Source organism: Zalophus californianus, chromosome 6 (genome assembly GCF_009762305.2).
Source record: "Zalophus californianus isolate mZalCal1 chromosome 6, mZalCal1.pri.v2, whole genome shotgun sequence".
In the NCBI taxonomy this organism is placed as follows: Eukaryota; Metazoa; Chordata; class Mammalia; order Carnivora; family Otariidae; genus Zalophus; species Zalophus californianus.
Genome location: NC_045600.1, coordinates 99,950,662 through 99,969,941, shown reverse-complemented (window position 1 = coordinate 99,969,941; position 19,280 = coordinate 99,950,662). Strand labels below are relative to the sequence as shown.

At 42.4% G+C, this 19,280-nt stretch overlaps 1 protein-coding gene across 10 annotated transcripts in view; it reads right to left on the bottom strand.

Moving 5' to 3' along the window:
* The window catches only part of FAM81A (family with sequence similarity 81 member A), a 126,229-nt gene that overhangs the window by 54,318 nt on the left and 52,631 nt on the right, over positions 1-19,280 (bottom strand). For 3 of the 10 annotated variants that reach the window (XM_027571997.2, XM_027572006.2, XM_027571996.2), the window contains exons 2-3: positions 5,628-5,695; positions 3,847-4,129 (exon numbers count right to left, since the gene is read on the bottom strand). In XM_027571997.2, coding sequence (XP_027427798.1) covers positions 3,847-4,129; positions 5,628-5,674 — 330 coding nt within the window. In that variant the 5' untranslated portion in view covers positions 5,675-5,695. Of the gene's footprint in view, positions 1-3,846; positions 4,151-5,598; positions 5,696-7,452; positions 7,470-19,280 lie in introns of those variants that run through there. The other 7 variants (XM_027571999.2, XM_027571998.2, XM_027572002.2 and 4 more) reach the window with 5 other exon arrangements.

Here is a 19,280-nt window from a genome sequence, read left to right as displayed (position 1 = left end):
CCCCCTGCTTGTGTTCCCTCTCTCGCTGTGTCTCTCTCTGTCAAATAAATAAATAAAATCTTTAAAAAAAACAAAAACAAAAAAACCAAATTGAAGGTCTGTGGCACCCTGCATTAAGCAGGTCTATCACTGCCATTTTTCTAACAGCATTTGTTCAATTCATGTTTCGGTGTCGCGTTTTGGTAATTCTCACAATATTTCAAACTTTCTCATTATTATTATATTTGTTATGGTGATCTGTGATCACCATGGAAGTGACCTCTGACATTACTATCATAATTGTTTTGGCACACCAAACTGCACCCGTGTAAGTGTGTGTTCGGACTGCTCCACCAACTAGTCATCTCTCTCCATCTCTCTCCCTCTCCTCGGGCTTCCCTGTTCCCTGAGACACAACAATATTGAAATTAGGCCTCTAAGTGTTCAAGTGAAAGGAAGAGCCACACATCTCTCACTTTATTTTTTATTTTCTTTTTTTAATTTTCTTTTTTTAATTTTTTTAAAGATTTTATTTATTTGAGAGAGCGAGAATGAGAGAGAGAGAAAGCACATGAGAGGGGGGAGGGTCAGAGGGAGAAGCAGACTCCCCGCTGAGCAGGGAGCCTGATGCGGGACTCCATCCCGGGACTCCAGGATCATGACCTGAGCCGAAGGCAGTCGCTTAACCAACTGAGCCACCCAGGCGCCCATTTTTTATTTTCTTTTAAATTTATTTATTTTAGAGAGAGAAAGAGCATGAGTGAGAGGGGCAGAAAGAGAGGGAGAGGGAGAGAAAATCCTAAGCAGACTCTACAATGAGTGCAGAGCCCAAAGCGGGGCTGGATCCTATGAAATCTATGAAGGCTGAGAGGTGAGGAAGCCGCAGAAGAAAAGTCTGAAGCTAGCAGAGACTAGTTCATGAAGTTTAAGGAAGGAAGCTGTCTCCATAATATAAAAATGCAAGGTGAAGCAATAGTGCTGATGTAGAAGCTGCAGCGAGTTATCCAGAAGGATCTAGTTAAGATAATTAATGAAGGTGGCTACACTAAGCAACGGATTTTCAATATAAATGAAACAGCCTTCTATTGGAAGAAGATGCCATCTAGGACTTTCATAGCTGGACAGAAGTCAATGCCTGGCTTCAAGACTTCAAAAAACAAACAAACAAACAAACAAACAAACAAACAAAAAGACTTCAAAGGACAGGATTACTCTCTTGTTAGTGGCTAATACAGCTGGTCACTTGCAATTGAAGCCAATGCTCATTTACCATTATGAAAATCCTAGGGCCCTTAAGAATTATGCTAAGTCTACTCTGCCTGTGCTCTCTGTCAGTGGAACAAAGCCTGGATGACAGCACATCTGTTTTACCACATGGCTTACTGAGTATTTTGAACCCACTGTTGAGATCTACTGCTCAGAAAAAAAGATTCCTTTCAGAATATTACTGCTCACTGACAGTGTACCTGGTCACTCAAGAGCTCTGATGGAGATGTACAATGAGATAAATGTTGTTTTCATTCCTGCTCACACACTATCCATTCTGCAGTCCATGGATCACAGAGTACATTCAGCTTTCAAGTCTTATTATTTAAGAAATACATTTCATAAAGCTAGAGCTACCATGGATTAGTGATTCCTTCTGGAAATCCCTCTGGAAAGGATTCACCATTCTACATGTTGTTAAGAACATTTGTGACTCATGGGAAGAGGTCAAAATATCAACATTAGCAGGAGTTTGGAAGAAGTTGATTGTAACCCTCATGGATGACTTTGAGGGGTTCCAGACTTCAGGGGAGGAAGTAACTGCAGATGTGGCGGAAATAGCAAGAGAACTGGAATTAGAAGTGGAGCCTGCAGATGGGACTGAATTGCTGCAATCTCATGATAACGCATGAAGAGCTGCTTCTTATGGAAGAGCAAAGAAAGTGGTTTCTTGAGATCCAGTCTACTTCTGGCGAAGATGCTGTGAAGACTGTCGAAACAACAACAAAACATTTAGAACAGTACATAAACCTAGTTGATAAAACTTTTGAAAGAAGTTCTACTGTGGGTAAAATAGTATCAACACCATCGTACGTATGGAGAAATTGTTCATGAAATGAGAACCAATTAATGCAGCAAACTTTATCACTGTCTTATCTTAAGAACTTGCCATAGCCACTCCAACTTCAGCAACCACCACCCTGATCAGTCAGCAGCCATCCACACCAAGGCAAGACCCTCCAGCAGCAAAATGATTATGATTCACTGGAAGCTCAGATGATGGTTAGTATTATTTTTATTTATTTTAATTTTTTTTTTTTAAGTAGGCTCTTTGCCCAGCATGGAGCCCAACAGCAATAAAGTGGGTTTTTTTTTTTTTTTAAGATTTTATTTACTTATTTGAGAGAGAGAGCGTGAGTGGAGGGGAGGAGCAGAGGGGTAGGGACGAGCAGACTCCCCACTGAGCAGGGAGGCTGATGCGGGGCTCAATCCAAGGACCCTGAGATCATGACCTGAGCTGAAGGCAGATGCTTAACCGACTGAGCCACCTAGGTGCCCCCAATAAAGTGTTTTTAAATTAAGGTATGCACATTTTCTTGACATAATGCTACTGCATGCTTAATAGATTACAGTATAGTATAAACATAACTTTTATATGCACTGGGAAACCAAAACATTCATTTGACTTGCTGTATTGCGATATTCGCTTTATTGTGGTGATCTGGAACCAAACCTGTAATATCTCTGAGGTTTGCCTGCACTGATACATGCTAGAACATGGCTGAACCTCAAAATGATTATGCTTGGTGAAAAAAGTCAATCGCAAATGACTTCATATTGTAAGACTCCATTTATATGGAATGTCCAGAAAAGGCACATCTAGGACAGAAAGCCGATTAGTGGTTGCCTGGGACCCTGGGTAGAAGTGGGGATTGACTGCACACAGATCTATACAAATTTTCAGGGTGATGGAAATGTTCTATGACTGAATTGTATTGACGGTTGCACAATTCTATAAATTTTCTAAAAATATTTAATTACATACTTACACTGGGTAGATTTTTGTGCCTTATAAATCATACCTCAATAGAGCTGTTAAAAAATAAATAAACACAATCTGACACTGAAAATTTCAGGAAGCATAATTCAGATACAATCTCCATGACTTGAAACAAAGGTTTTCCTTAATCTGTCCACCTACCTCTTATTTATATATTTAAAAATTACAGGTGAAGGACATTACCAGTATTCAGTAATGAAAACCCAGGCCCTAAATGATCTTAAGCTTCTGAGTGAAACTGTGTGGTCCCTGTGATTGTTCAATAGATAGCAGACAATTTACGAATCTTAAAAATTTTGACAATATTGGCTTTTTATTGGGCTCATTTCAGAGAAAAAAAATAAAGCAATAAAAGGAAAGTCTGAGAAGCAATTCAAATCCTTAAACTGTTCAAGTAATAAACTGTATTATATATAATCATCATGGCCTAGAAACATTTAATCCGAAGCAGCAAAGGCTGACCTAGTAATTGACTTAATAGCTATCTTCATCGATATAAAGGGTTTCACAGAGAAATTATTTGACTCGTTCTTCTCTCTCTCCATTGAGAGCCAAACAAAACAAAGTGATTTAATAGCCAGCAAGGTAAATTTAGATTAAACATAAATAACACTGACAGTAACTGCTATCAAATACTGAAATACATTTAATTAGGATATTTGCTCAGCTGTTTCCTTGGTGATCACTAGAACACACAGGCAGGAAGCTTTGGTCTGAATGCATTACTGCTGGGGGAGGCAGGCCCTCGACTAGCTGACCCCACGCGGCGGGGGAAGGAGCCATCTGCAGGAAGGCAGGCAGCCACCCTGACTTTCACACACCTCACTCACCTCGATATCCCGATTCAGTTGCTTCACGATGGCAGTTATGTTTCTGATGTGCTCCTCCAAGAAAAGCCTGGCCAAGCGGTCACCGCCCCCTTTGTTCTGCATTTTCTGCAAACTGCTGACGATGTCGTCCTTAATCCGGAAGGCGTGCTCCACGAGGGCAGCAGTTGTCTTCTCGTGACAGAGGATCCTATCTTCCAGTTGTTCCACGAGGCTTACAGATGAGTAGGGTGCCATGGTCAGGGACTGGTTGTGTCGGGGCATGGTTCTAACTCGCCTGTGGGAGGGAGCCACATTGCTAGGGTTGTTCGTTGGGAAAAAGTCATTTTCAAAAGGTCAGATTCAAGACTGCCCAGAGAAGGAAATGCAAATTATCTCTCCCTACAAGCTAAATGGGGTTTGAGGCAGGGTTTCTGCCACAGAGAGTTTTCTCGGAGAGCCAGGCATCTTTAAACAATCATACCCAGAGCCTCAACTGTGCTGGTAGCAGGCTCCATGACCTCCAAAAGCAAGAGGTTGGTGGAACTGGGCATGTTGAAATGTGCCCAATTCCAATCTAAGCTTATTGAGACCAAGCTTATTGGGACGCCTGGGGGGCTCAGTTGGTTAAGCGTCTCAACTCTTGATTTCAGCTCAGGTCATGATCTCAGGGTCGTGAGATCGAGCCCCGTGTTGGGCTCTCCACTCGGTGGGGAGTCTGCTTCTTTCTCTCTTTTTCTCTCTCTCTCTCCAAACCCCCCCTGCCCCTCCCCACCCCTCCCCACCCCTCCCCTTGCTTGCACATGCACATGCTCTCTCTAAAATAAATAAATCTTTAAAGAAAAATCTATAAAGATCAAGCTTATTCACAAAGTCTCCTGACATGCCCTCCTCCTCCATTCCCCTACAGCAGTTTTTTTAACATAACAATAAACTCAAGGGGCGCCTGGGTGGCTCAGTCGTTAAGCGTCTGCCTTCGGCTCAGGTCATGATCCCAAGGTCCTGGGATTGAGCCCCACATCGGGCTCCCTGCTCAGCAGGAAGCCTGCTTCTCCCTCCCCTACTCCCCCTGCTTGTGTTCCCTCTCTCCCTGTGTCTCTCTCTGTCAAATAAATAAATAAATCTTTTAAAAAAAAAACAAAACAATAAACTCAAATGCCTACAAGGGTCAAGCAGGTGACATAAATGAATGATGTACATCACATATGATACCCAGGGAAGGGACTTTGGAGACCTGGAAAGGGCATTCCTCCACTAAAGGCAGCCACAGTTTTGCTCCATCCACAAGTGGCCATCTGGGAATGCAGGTCTGTTTTTCCAGATTATCTCGTATTTCAAGAAAAGTGGGAAATTCAGGCTTGTATGTGAAATCACCTGATTTTTAAATGTTAACAAGTCATTTAAAAACTATTTAAGATAATGCTGGCCAAACAATGTGCTTCCATGAGCCAATTCTGCTCTATGGACCCTCCAATCTACAACTTCTGATTTAAAAGAGTTAGTGGGACATTAGCCCCGGAGCCTCCAGAGTTGTATTTTCCTAGGGACCAGAAGTATAGCTGTACTGTAAGGCTATTATGAAGTCTCCACTTCTCACTATCACTGAGCAGATCCTACAAATTGGATGCTGGAGACGGATGCAACTGCACTTCTCTTGCCCTTGAACAAAATCATCCCTGGGTAATGTAACAGTCACAAGGCTTCATTTATAATAACCATCACACCCACTAGCAGCCCTCATGGGATTGGTGGAAAGGAAAAGTATACCTTAGATGCATATTTTCCATATATTATACCTTTCCTCGGTGACGAGAGAAGGAAATGCAGTGCTCCGTTGGGCCATTTTCTTTTTAATAATTCACATCTGTTGAAAAAAATAAGCATTAAATTATTTAACAGTTTATATCTGGAATTTAAATGATGTCTAAAGCTTATTATTAAGTTACTAAGTGGATCATAAATTATACTGACATACCAGTTATATTATTAAATGTCTTATATCCTATACATGAAATAAACAGCAAATGTTTCCAAATAAGGAGAAAAGAATGAAGCAAAATCAAAATTAATACTGCTAAACCTTGCTAGACAGATTAATGAGGACTGTTAAGCAGATTGTCTTGAAATTTCCTCCCCCCATAACTGCATTTCAAGCTTGAGAAAGCACTTTTACAGAAACAAGATAGTTTCTTTAAAGGCTTTATTCAATCATGTAAGGTAGGAAACTACCTTAGTAAATCTGATCTCAGCAAATTTAGCAAATTCCATAGCAAATTAAGAGCACTTATTTCTAAATGACATAAATCAAAAAATACATGATCAATTGGATCTGATTTAGGGGAGCCTATCTATCCACGAAGAGAATGAGATTGATATTCATTAAAACTTTATTATAAAATATCATCATTCATATTATATCTTGCCTATGAGGAACATTTGGCCATCCCAACACATTAGAAATTTGAGCAAAACTGGAGAGTTTTTAAAATATTTCATTACTTAGGTTTCTCAATACTCCTGTTAATTGCCTTAAAACAATGAATGCCTAGTAACTGTGATCTGATTCAGTAATTAGTTCTCATTTAGATGCTGGATTCAGAGAGCATTTCTGATTGAAACCACTGTTTTGGCATCAACTCTTCCAGTGTATTATTTTTAGAGTTTCAAAATGTGAACATTTCATTTTCCTAGACAAAGAACTTTGAATTTAAACAAATTACATTTAAGAAAAAAAGTGATTCATGCCAAACAAATTATGATGCCAGAGGAGTTCTTCAGTTCTTAAGATAATCATCTCTGTCATATAGACTACATGAAATTAGGCCAGTGTGGAAGATGTTAAGATTTAGAATCACAGAATCTTTACCATTTTAAAGTTGTAATATACCTTAGTTGAGATATTAATCTATGGAGTAGCCTGATCCAAGAAACATTTATCTGGCATCTAAGATGCAGCTGAGTAGTAACCTAAATATGTATGACAAAATCCTGACCCCTCCGGGACTTCACAGCCTACAGAGAAAGATAGGTATCTAAGTCAACCATGAGACAATGGGATGGCTATGAACAAAAACACACAGGGAGGAAAAAAGGAGAAGCTTTACTTTCTCCTGGGTAGCAGCTAGGTCAGAGAGGAACTAATGAGGAGTAGGATTTCCCAAAGTAGAGGATGGACAGATCGTTGCACACCTTCTTTCCTCAACACTCCAACATCACCTCTACGTTCTTTCTTTTTATTTATTTATTTATTTATTTGACAGAGAGAGACACAGCGAGAGAGGAAACACAAGCAGGGGGAGCGGGAGAAGGTGAAGCAGGCTTCCCGCGGAGCAGGGAGCCCGATGCGGGGCTCGATCCCAGGACCCCGGGATCATGACCTGAGCCGAAGGCAGATGCCTAACGACTGAGCCACCCAGGCGCCCTCACCTCTACTTTCTACGCTCCCAGCAAACTCTGGCCCAGTCCATTCTTCCAGCCCCATACGGTGCCACTCCAGCCACCACTGTCCTTGAATATGTCATGACTCTTCTGTCTTCACACCTTTGTCCATGAGCTCTATGGGAAACACCCTTCTCCTCCCTGCCTGCCTAGAAAATTCCTATTCATCCTTTAAGGCCTCACCTGCCCTTCAACTCAATCAAATGGCTCCCTCGTTTGTATTTCTTCAGCACTTTATTCCATACAGAGACCTGGAAAGGAACAAATTATACTACCTATTATACTCTATTATTTTTAGCTGTTTAATAGTCTGTCTCCCCTACTAAACTACATGCTCCTTCAGGGCACATTTCAAATCTTAATAGACATAAAGCTGACCTAGAAGACTCCTGTCTGTTAATGGGAGCATGACTTGCATGCCAGTGTCAGAAACCGCAGCAATGAAAGCATTAGAGAATGTTTTAGTTATAAAGTATAGTTCTTTACTGAGATTGCATCCCAAACAGCCACTCAATATAGTATTTGTAAATGAATGGACACTTTTGGAATCCCCTTTGCTGAAGGTCATTTCATCCCTCTGGAATTTTCCTGCCTGAGCTACAGAAGCCCAGCCACATCACCTTGCTGAAAAAGGAGTCTATCCACCACTCACTGGCTGAGACCGCTTTTCAGTAACAAACCTACTACCAAGCACTATGCACTCTCTAGGACAGGAAATGTCACATGGCATGAGTTCACAACACATACCAAGGTCTGTTCAGAACGGGTGCCCTCTTCATGAAATGTGGTGGGAATTTGTTTGTGAGCTTGCTTGGTTGGTTAGTATCATGATTCTTTGCCGGAACAATGGGATCTATATCGCAAAGAATTAGGATTAAAAATAAATAAGTCACTGGGCTAAATAACTTCTCAAAGATCATTTCCAGATCTTTCCATTGTCAATTCTGGCTGACCTGCCTGTGGTTATCAGTTCCTGCACCGTTTATAAATCTGAACTCTAGCACTACAAGTAGGCCTACAACATTATTAGGCAGATCTGAGTTGTATACTAGTCTGACTCTGCTGTGTTTTGCTGTTATAATATTAATCCCCAGTTTATGAGTTTAAAACACTTGGGGAACTTAGGGGAAGGGACAGGTAGGTAAAGCAAGGAGGGAAGAAGTGTTGAAAGAAATAAGAAAAAGTAAAAATCAGGGGCGCCTGGGTGGCTCAGTTGTTAAGCATCTGCCTTCGGCTCAGGTCATGATCCCAGGGTCCTGGGATCAAGTCCCGCATCGGGCTCCCTGCTCCGCGGGAAGCCTGCTCCTCCCTCTCCCACTCCCCCTGCTTGTGTTCCCTCTCTCACTGTCTCTCTCTCTGTCAAAAAATAAATAAAATCTTTAAAAAAATAAAGTAAAAATCAAAATGCCCAAAATATGCAATTATCAATAGAGTTTGGGAGTTCACTAAAGAGTAAAGGGAAATGCTATTATCTAAACCAAAATAATTGTGATTATGAGGATTCTTATTATATTTTTATAAGTAAAATGACACTGGGGGCACGTAGGTGGCTCATGTGGTTAAGCATCTGACTTGATTTTGGCTCAGGTCATTATCTCCGGGTAGTGAGATCAGAGCCCTGCTTTGGGCTCTGTGCTCAGCAGGGGGGGGGGGGGGGGGGAGTCTGCTTGGATTCTCTCTCTCCCTCTCCCTCTGCCCTTACCCTCTCTAAAATAAATAAATCCTTTAAAAAAATAAGTAAGATGACACTGGGTAGAAACACCTACAGTATCACTTAATGTAAAATGATACATGATTTTGATAATGGCAGCTTTAACTGAAAAATAAAATGCCAATCATACAAAAATTAAGTTAGTTTTTCAGTTTACTATCAAAATACAGAACTGATGGGTTCTGCTGAGTGTCAGAATTTTAAAAAAAAATTGGCAAAGCACTTATGAATAAAGTGGTTGTAATCTGGTGGTAGGGGAAAAAAGTCTATTTTCTTATAGTTAAAAATAGAGGGAAAGAAGAGAGAGCAGAGAACAGCTGAAGGTGTGTCTAGAAAGACAGGTGGGAGAGGGAGTCATGCTCTGACTTAGCTCTAACCCACGCTCAGGGCTCAGACTTTGTCCTGGGGCAGTGCTGAGGCAGTGTGGTGAGGGGCCAGGGCTAAGATGGGGAAAGGCAAGCTGCAGGAGGGTCAGAAGAGGGGAGAGGTCCTGGGACCAGGAACTCAGCCGGGGAGGGCAGGAACTTCCGCCTTCCCCTCTCCTCCCTCTTGCTTTTCCCACTCTTCTGCTCACCTCTCCACTTCCTTTCCTTTTCCTACCCCTCAGGGCTCTCCCTGCATTTTCCTTTGCCCCTTCCATTTTCTTAACTTCCCATTCCCACTGTCCATTTTCCCTCCCCCTCCTGTCTGTGCTCTCCCAGCCTCTCCCACTCCTGCTTTGTGCACCGGCAAGCAGACAGGCATACTTCTCCAGCGCGGAAAGCACAGGGCAGTGAGGTCAGAAAGACCCTCATTTGAATGCTGGCTTCCCTGCTGTGATCTTAGCAGGCTGGCCTTACCTTGTTGGGCCCAGGGACCACTTAAATAAGAGCTGCTCACTCTCACCAACTGTTACCCATGTCAGACACTCCTCAGAGCACACTCATCGGCATTAGTTGAATTCATCCTCAATCGGTGAAGGAATGCTCTTATCACCATTTACCCAGAGGAAACAGACTTAGAAATATTCGGCAACCGCCCCAACCACACATGGCCAGGAAAGAACGGAGCAGGGATTTGAACCTACGGCCTCTGCCTCTTCCTCACCAGGCATTACCCACAGCAGGACTATGGGGAATCCACAACCCAGTCTGGCCTTAGGGCAATCCACACGCTCCCAGGAAGGGCTGGTTCCTTTCCTTTCCCTGGCTAATGCACATCTGATGGAAAATACATCTCTTTTTAAAAAATAACCTTAGGGGCGCCTGGGTGGCTCAGTCGTTAAGCATCTGCCTTCGGCTCAGGTCATGATCTCAGGGTCCTAGGATCGAGCCCCGCATCGGGCTCCCTGCTTGGTGGGAAGCCTGCTTCTCCCTCTCCCACTCCCCCTGCTTGTGTTCCTGCTCTCCCTATCTCTCTCTCTCTGTGTCAAATAAATAAATAAAATCTTAAAAAAAAAATAAAAATAAAACCTTAGATAAATGGTCTAGCAAATAGTACTCATTTGTTAAAGGAGGTAGTATATGGTTTCCTGTGTGAAACTAGTGGGGAAATGACTGGACATCTGCTTTAACCGTTTCATTTGGTGGAGGCTATTCTTCCTGGCACCAGCACTTGCTGAGGTTACAGCTACAGTGAAGCAATGCTTGTCACTTGTGTTTTGGAATCAGGGCACATATGTGAAAACAATTTGCAACACACGTATTTTGTATGAGGAAATTTGAAACATTTTAAAAAACACCTTTTCTTAAACTGAAAAATGCTTTCTGTGATTAATACAATATTAAAATTTAAGCTCTACATAAAGGTGTAAAGAACAAAGTGAAAATCACCACTCAGAAATTGCTGATGTTAATATATCGATTTACATTTTTTTAAAGATCTCTCTCCAAGATACATTTTCCTTTTTGAGAAAAATAAATACTCTATAGCATGTGTACCCTGCATTCCCTAATTGGCACTGTATCATAAACATCTTTCCATGTAAATATATAAAGACACATCATGATTTTTAATGCCTGCAAAATATTACACTGAACAGATACACCAAATTGTTACGCAGCCCCTTACTGATGAACATTTACACTGAAATGTTATTTTAAATCATGATTTAGTTCAACTTTTTGGTCTCTTATTATCCTCTCCTTTCCTTCGTTTTATGAAATGATGCAGGTAGTATAACAGTTTGAGGGGCGGAGTGCAAGCTACTTCCAAAATTGAGGTTAAAGTGAGACTCTGGGGGCACCTGGGTGGCTCAGTTGGTTAAGAGTCTGCCTTCAGCTCAGGTCATGATTCCAGGGTCCTGGGATCGAGTCCCATGTTGGGCTCCCCGCTCAGTGGGGAGCCTGCTTCTCCCTCTCGCTCTGCCTGCCGCTCCCCCTGCTTGTCCTCTCTCTCTCTCTGCCAAATTAATAAGTAAATAAAATCTTAAAAAATAGACAGAGACTCTGACAATGAAATCTAAAGAATCAAGAAGGGATGAAATCAGCAGATCTGTAAGAACAATCCAAGATACTGCTGACACTCACAAGTAAAACAGGGCAAGCAGTCATCACATTTGTGATTACTGGTTCAATGTCAGTCTTTGGCTCTATACTGTGGGCTCCAAGAAGAGCTGAATTTTCCACAGCTTTATTCCAAGCACCTGGCACAGTGATGATCAATGAATGTTGGCTGGATAAATGAATCTTAAGGACAGATGACAGAAATGAAGACATTTCATAATGTTGAGTTTAATCAACTGAATTATATTCTGACTAGAGACTGTGCAACCAGAAAGGGGAATAGTATACACAGCACATCTAGTAAAAGCAGAGTTTGAAGAGGCAAAATTTATCAGTGTTTCCAACAACCTAAGAATCTGAGGCCGAAGGAAGGGTTCCGTGATGGAGAGGGATGTATTAAAAGTTCTCACGGTCCAATGACATTAGCCACTAAGATATTCCTGTTCACTCCTCTGCCCTGAGCCCACACTCACCAAGCACATCATTTAGTTTCCCATGTGGATGTGTGTAAAAGGAGAACATGTGAGAAGCAGCACAAGCCCCAGTCTGCCAGCTACTTTTCTCACTGCGATGGGAACCAGACTTGCGAGAGTCTGTCTCCTGAAATCTGTCTCCGACTGCCGTAGTGGTGCTAAACATCTAAACCTGAAACGCAAAACTTGACAGTGAAACATGATGATCACAACATGGTACCTATTGTGGGGGACAGACCAGGATATAAGGTGGCCCGCATGATCTCCGCCCCCTGGAGTCCATATTTGTGTGATCCCCTCCCCTTGAGTGTGGTGGGACCTGTGACTTGCTTCTAACCAACAGAATACAGCAGAGACCCATCAAGGGGCAGTCACCTGTCCTCAGTGGGCAGCTGTAATCACCTGCGAAATCACACAGGGTGTAGTTCTGCTCACTGCGAAGAGATTATTTATCTTATAATCTAACATTTAAGTCTTTTAATAAATTTCTAAATGGTTGTTTTACTTTTAAAAATCTCAAAAAAATATTAAAGAAAGAAAGAACTTTAACAAGTTTTTTCATAACACTGGCTCTGTGCTGGCCAGTGGAAACAAATTATAAAATAAATCTAATTTGCCACAAGAGATAAAATTGCAAGGTTTACCATTTCACCCCATCAGGTTGGCAAAAATCAAGCGTGGCAAGATAAAGTATTGACAGGAATATATATGGAACAACAGGAACACCAGATGGGAATGTGAATCAGTACCACTACTTTGGAAAGCAATCTTTAATATCTAGTAAAGCTGAGGATGCACAAACTCCATGGCCCAATGATTCCACTGCTAAGAAATATCCAAAAAAGACCTCTCAACCATGTTCACAAAGAGACATTTACAAGAATACTCAAGGTAGCATTGTTTCTAAGAGCAAAAAAAGTAGGTGGTGGTTGTGGGGGTGGATTGAACACCCATCATTAGGCAAAAGGATGAATAAAGCATGACACGTTCATGCAATGGAAGAACCACCAGTTGTGGAAATAAATGGATTAGCATTGCAAGTCCCAATGTGAATGAATCTCACAAACATATTAAGTAAAAAGCAAGCCGAAGAAGGATATGGACACCTAAGGCTTAAGATATGCCAAATAATATGCCAAATCTATAACATCTAAAGATGAGCATGGAAATGGAAGACACCAAATCAGAGTCATATTTGTCTCTGAGTGAGAGACAGAGGGACCAGACATATGGATACAGAGGGTTTCAACTAAATGTATGTTTTACTTCTTAATTTTTCATTATATCATTAAAAAAGAAAGAAAATTACTTCTTCCCAACCCTACTTAAACATAAACAAACAAGGATGCCTGAGTGACTCAGTTGGTTAAGCGTCTGCCTTCAGCTCAGGTCATGATCCCAGGGTCCTGGGATTGAGTCTCACATTGGGCTCCTTGCTCAGTGGGGAGTCTGCTTCTGCCTGCCATTCCCCCTGCTTGTGCTCTTGCTCTCTCTGACAAACAAATAAATAAAATCTTTAAAACAAACAAACAATCACGTAAAGACCAAAGAGTAGGAAGGAAGTCAAAGTGTTAGTCTCTCCAGCACACACACCTAGAACTTAATCTTGCCCTAGACTTCCTGAGGACCATGAAATTAGAACAGTAACTGATCTTCATCAAATCTCTAGCCCTAAAGCATTTTATCCATACTTAATATGTGATCTTATCTAAATGTTAATATTTCTATAAGTGGCTATTGGTTAAATGTCCAATAATAAAATAGTTAATTAAAACATGGCACATCCACTCAAGAGAATATCAATAGCTATTTAAAATAATGGTTACAAAGACTATGAAGTAACATAGAAAATATTGATATGCTAGCTATAATGCTAAGTTTTTTTTTTAAAGAACAAGATTTGAAAAAGGATTTATAGTACTATATAAAACCATAATCAGAGCCTGAAAAGAGCTTTGTTCCTTGGCACCACAATTTAGATGGTACAAACATTCTAACTTGAGTTTAAAGGACCTACCAATTTTTAAGGTCTACCTCTACCATACTCCCCTCTCTTTCTCCTCCTCCTCTCCAAGGTGAGGAGCTCACCTGACCCTGGGCCCATGGAGGTGAATGGAGCGTTCAAGGACAAGACAACCACCACCCCTCTGTGTGCACAGGTCACCCTTATCTGCCTTCCTCCCATCTCTGATCTGACCCACCACAGGGCTCTGCCTCCATGAATGGACACTTCCTTTTTTTTTTTTTTTAAAGATTTGATTTATTTATTTGACAGAGAGACACAGCGAGAGCAGGAACACAAGCAGGGGAAGTGGGAGAGGGAGAAGCAGGTTTCCCGCCGAGCAGGGAGCCTGATGCGGGACTCGATCCCAGGACTCCAGGATCATGACCCAAGCCAAAGGCAGACGCTTGACGACTGAGTCACCCAGGCGCCCCAAATGAACCCTTCCTTGACTTGCGGCTACCTTTAATGCCATTCCCCCAACCCACCCTGTGCCAAATTGCTGGCATGACCCTGTGATGTGAATAGCTGGTGTCTGGGTAAATCATTTGTTTTGATTTACAAGGAGGAGGAAGAGGGCCATGCAATCGAGGCCAGGGATGACTAATTCCAAAGCCGGAAGTATTAGATTGATGAAGATGGCCAAAGAGAGACCACTGATAACAGCAGGAACTTTCCATAAATTAACCACAGGGCTCAGATTGAGGGAGTGCCTCTAAATTATGTGCAAAGAAAATGAAACAGCACAAATAAGCACACCCTGTCTTCTTCTTAATAGACAGCTCCCTCTCCCTAAACCTGGACAGAATTTTGGTGAGTAGATGAGCCATCCTTGCAAGAAATGTATGGGCTAGCACATTCGGGAATGGAAATGGCATTATGGTTATGAGGTGGACCTGGGAGAAATCTAGGTAAGTCACCAAAGGAGGGAATGTTATAAGGCCTCACACGGCCTCTAAGACGTTGGGCATCCTCATACCAAAATGTCCTTCTTTGAATCTTACCTGACACACCTTGACATTTCTTTGTAATTCTACATTACCCCAGCAACCCAGAAGTCCCTCAACTGAGGGGAGTGGGGCAGGGGTTCCAGTACTAAAAGTACTGTTATAATATTTTTTAAAACAATGTAAATAAATAAATTATAAATAGTGGCATTGGGTACATTTTTATTCCACTTTTCCTTATTTTTAAAAGACTTTAATAAGTACGCTATTTTCACAAGGACAAAAATCTAAATACAAACTTTTTGAATAAAAGAATGAACCAATGAGCAAAAACAAAACAAAACAAAAAACCAGAAGTTGCCCATGTACAGTTATCAAAACGAAGAGAGAAGCCTGATTCTGGGTTTAAAAGATATGCTATGGTTCAGTTAAAATAAGTTTGCAGGGCTCTTTTTTCTTTACTGTGGTTAAAAACAGGTAAAACAAGATTTATCATCTTTAAAAACTATAAGTGTGCAGTACAGTAGTGTTAACTTCGTATCTCTAGATATAAAGATCTCTAGAACTTTTTCATCTTCCCAAACTGAAACTCTATACTCATCAAACAACTCCCACTTTTCTGTGAATTATTCCCCAAGCCCCATTCCCTTGTGGGCACACTATGAGACTTGAGCCCGGTACGCTTGCTGAAGCCTTCATCAAAGCCCTGGATTGCCCTTATGTCGGGAATCAGAAGTCGTACACAGGTCCGGTGGCCACCATCGGTGGGAGCCCCCAGCACGGCGTCCCAAAAGTCTTAGGTTCCAGCGACAGTGTGAGTCCCTCCACAGGGTCCCAAGGCAACTATTTCTAATGCCTTTTGTGAAAATGGCCTTGATTCTACTTTGCAAGACTTGTTTTCTTTCTCCTCTGCTGAGGTGAAGAGCGGCTGTGTTTTTGACCCATTAAAAACAAACAAACAAAAACTTCAAAATGCTCAAAACATTGATGGTGGCGGCCAGCAAGAGCAGGGATTGCTACATAACTGATGAGATCCAGTAAATCTGTAACACATATGTGGCCTCTGTCAGGTCCAGATGGATTCACAAATGGACTGGAATCATCTGAACCCCTAGAACCCGAGGAACAGCCACCAGTGTGGCTTTAATCCATTCTCCATACCTTAGAACGATGTTAACGTTTTTAGGAGAACCCTTGCAAAAACAGATTGGTTTTTGTTCCCATCTATTAATAACAGCCATTTTGAAATGCTATTTAAATCTTCTATTGTTGGGCGCCTGGGTGGCTCAGTTGGTTGAGCGACCGCCTTCAGCTCAGGTCATGATCCCGGAGTCCCGGGATCGAGTCCCACATCGGGCTCCCTGCTCAGTGGGGAATCTGCTTCTCCCTCTTCCCTCTCGTGCTCTCTATCTCTCATTCTCTCTCTCTTGAATAAATAAATAAAATCTTTTAAAAAATAAATAAATAAATAAATCTTCTATTGTTATTTGAACTTTTTATGGATTATGTCTCCCCAGCTGAGCTACTCTGGGGCAGCAGGGACATCCTACCACAGGCATCCATAACCCCCGTGAAGCCCAGCACAGCACCTCTTCACAGACACTCATAAATATGTGTTCACTGGCTTGTTTTTCTAATGTGGTAAGGCCCACCATTTTAATTATTGAGTTGCTCTGCCCAGATGACATATCGATTGCTGACTCAAGATCCCCTCCAGCTGTGAGCTTGGCAGACTCCTTCAGGTTGCCCTGCAGTGCACACGGGCACCCACACCAAAAAGAAGTGTCTTAATATTACTTTTAGGGTGTTTTATTATGCTCCACAGCTATATTTGGCAACTTTCTTTCTAGCATTAGAGAAGACACATTACCAAATGTTAAAAAGGGAATCTGCAAATGGCAACAGCTAGAACAGAAAAAAAAATATTACTAAAAGCTGGTGTAAACTTTCTACCTACTAAATTACCTACACCCCCAGATGCACCAAGGACCATTGAAAGGAAGGCACGACTGTGTCTGCAGACAGAATTCTAGTTGTGACTTTTGGGTTCTACTCTACATGCATCTCTGACTGAAAAGCTAAGGATTTGACCATGGAAAAAAGATCCAGCCTCCAGCTTCTGCCCTTTCTCTCATACACAGCAGGAGGGGGCTGGACCTCTCTGCTGAACACAGGAGTCTATGAGAGACTCTTTTATTTAGAGTAACAACTTGACTTCAGTGCATTAATTTTATAACTATTTTAGAGAGAGCAGGGGAGGACTCCTGTGCTCTTCAAGAGATAATTAAAAATGGAGAAAAAAGAAATCTGAAATCAACAAAAAACAAGCTGAAGGCACCAGGGGTTTCTGAATAACATCTTCCCAGTTCAACAATTTTAAGAATTCCATAATGTGAAAGCAACCCCCACACATTCTCTCCCACATAAACACACTTTGTATGTAAGCCCCACTCCGCTGAGCAGCAGACTCTCTTGCCTTCACTTCTGCAGCTACTTTATCCAGAGAAGATGTCATCTGCACAAAAGCATTCTCTTAAGAATGAGAAAAAAGCTGACCACCAGCCAGCAAGCACAGGCACGCCTGGAGCAGAAATACTGTCATTCCAATGAGCTCAACAACTCACTACCCGAAAATCTGACGACTGACTTCAAATGCCAATTCTGCTTTAACAGAGACTGAAAAATTCAGGCCTTTTGATGTCTGTCAACCAGCACATTCCCAGTAACTTTCCTGGTGGGCCAGAAAGGTAACCAAATAAATCATCTTATTATCACTGCTATGTTTTTAAAATACCAAGAACTGCTGAGCCATGGGGGTGGGGGGCGGGGGGTGGGGGGAGCAACAGAAGACCACTGAGTAATAAAAACAAAAACAAAAACACTGTCTTACCTTTTTTCACCTGCTTTTATATTAAAAACACATGGAACATAAAAACACATCCAACAAGTCAAAAAGTAAAATAATGCACACAGAGAGAGGGATGAAAGCAGAAGAGTTATTAAGGGAAAGGAAGGGGCAGAAGGAGAAACACGGGAGAAGGCGGGGAAGAGTGAAGGCAGAAAGGCAGCTGCTGGGCGAGCAGAGGGGAGAGAGGTGGCTACGCAAGGAAGAGGAAACAGGTGGTCCGAGGGCTCCCAGGGAGGATGCGAGCCTGAGAAACTGCTCCTCACACATGCAGCTGCTCATTTGGAGTGTGAAGAAATAGATGGGCCATTTTAATATGCTATGTTAGGTTTCTCTACTCTTTTTTTTTTTTTAATCAAATGTGCCAATTCTTTGTCTTGACACATACACGCAAGGTTCAGGTGTCATCAAGGGAAAATCACTTACTCCACTTACAACACGTTAGTACCTTCTCCAATTACCCGTCGCTTTGCTAAAAGGCCCTATTTTGAACTTCCATCTACCTGAGTCCTGGAGTAAGGCATGGGTCTCACACCTACCATCACATACCAGGTGCTAGCAGACAACTCTAGGATCACCCTGCACAGTTCGCTACCTGATTTCATCAAGGAAATGAGTCCAGTCAGCAAATACTCATTGAGCCTCGACAGTGCTGCTCAAGACACAGCTCCCACACTCCAGAGCTGCAAGTCGACAGGAAAATAAAACAGGCAGGCCACTAGGCAAGAGTAGAGAGGCTGGTACCTGCCGCGTGAGTGGTACAAACCAGGCCTCGCCTCTGAGCCGAAGGCAGGACCAGTGTGAACCAGGCCATCGAGAAAAGCATTTGAGCTGGGCATTCAAAGGGATGAGTTAAGGACACAGGGACGCATGAGAAAGGGTGGAGGGAGGGCAAAGCGGAAGACACGAAGACTAGTAGAAATTCCCAGCACAGAGCTTCCGGGTGGAGGGCCACTGGGATTGTGTGCAGAGGCGTCGACTTCTAAAACAGGAGGGAGGCAGTGGAAACAGAAGGGAAGTGAACAACTGAGGGAGACTGCGCAGGGAGCACCTCCACACTCAATGGCCAACTGCATGTGGGAGAGTGGCGAAGAGAAGCTAGAGTGACCCCTGAGGTCAAGAGTGGGTCACAGAGGCTGGCGCTAGGCACAGAAATCATGAGGGGATGCAGTGAGAGGGGCACACTGTTGCCCTGTGGGGTGCCTCCCGAAATCCACCATGAGAAACACCAGGCAAACCCCAGTTAAAGGATATTGTACAAAATAACAGCCTGTACCCTTCCAAAGCGTCAAGGCCATGAAGGACAAAGAACAACTGAGGAACCATCCAGACGAAAGGAGATTCAAAAGGCATGACGACTAACAGAGCAAAAGATTTAAAGATTTTTTCCTCCTCTTTTACTATAAAGGACATTATTAGGGCTATTGGTGACACGTGCACAAGGTCTGTAGATTAGACAACAGCACAGAATCAATGACAATGTCTCAATT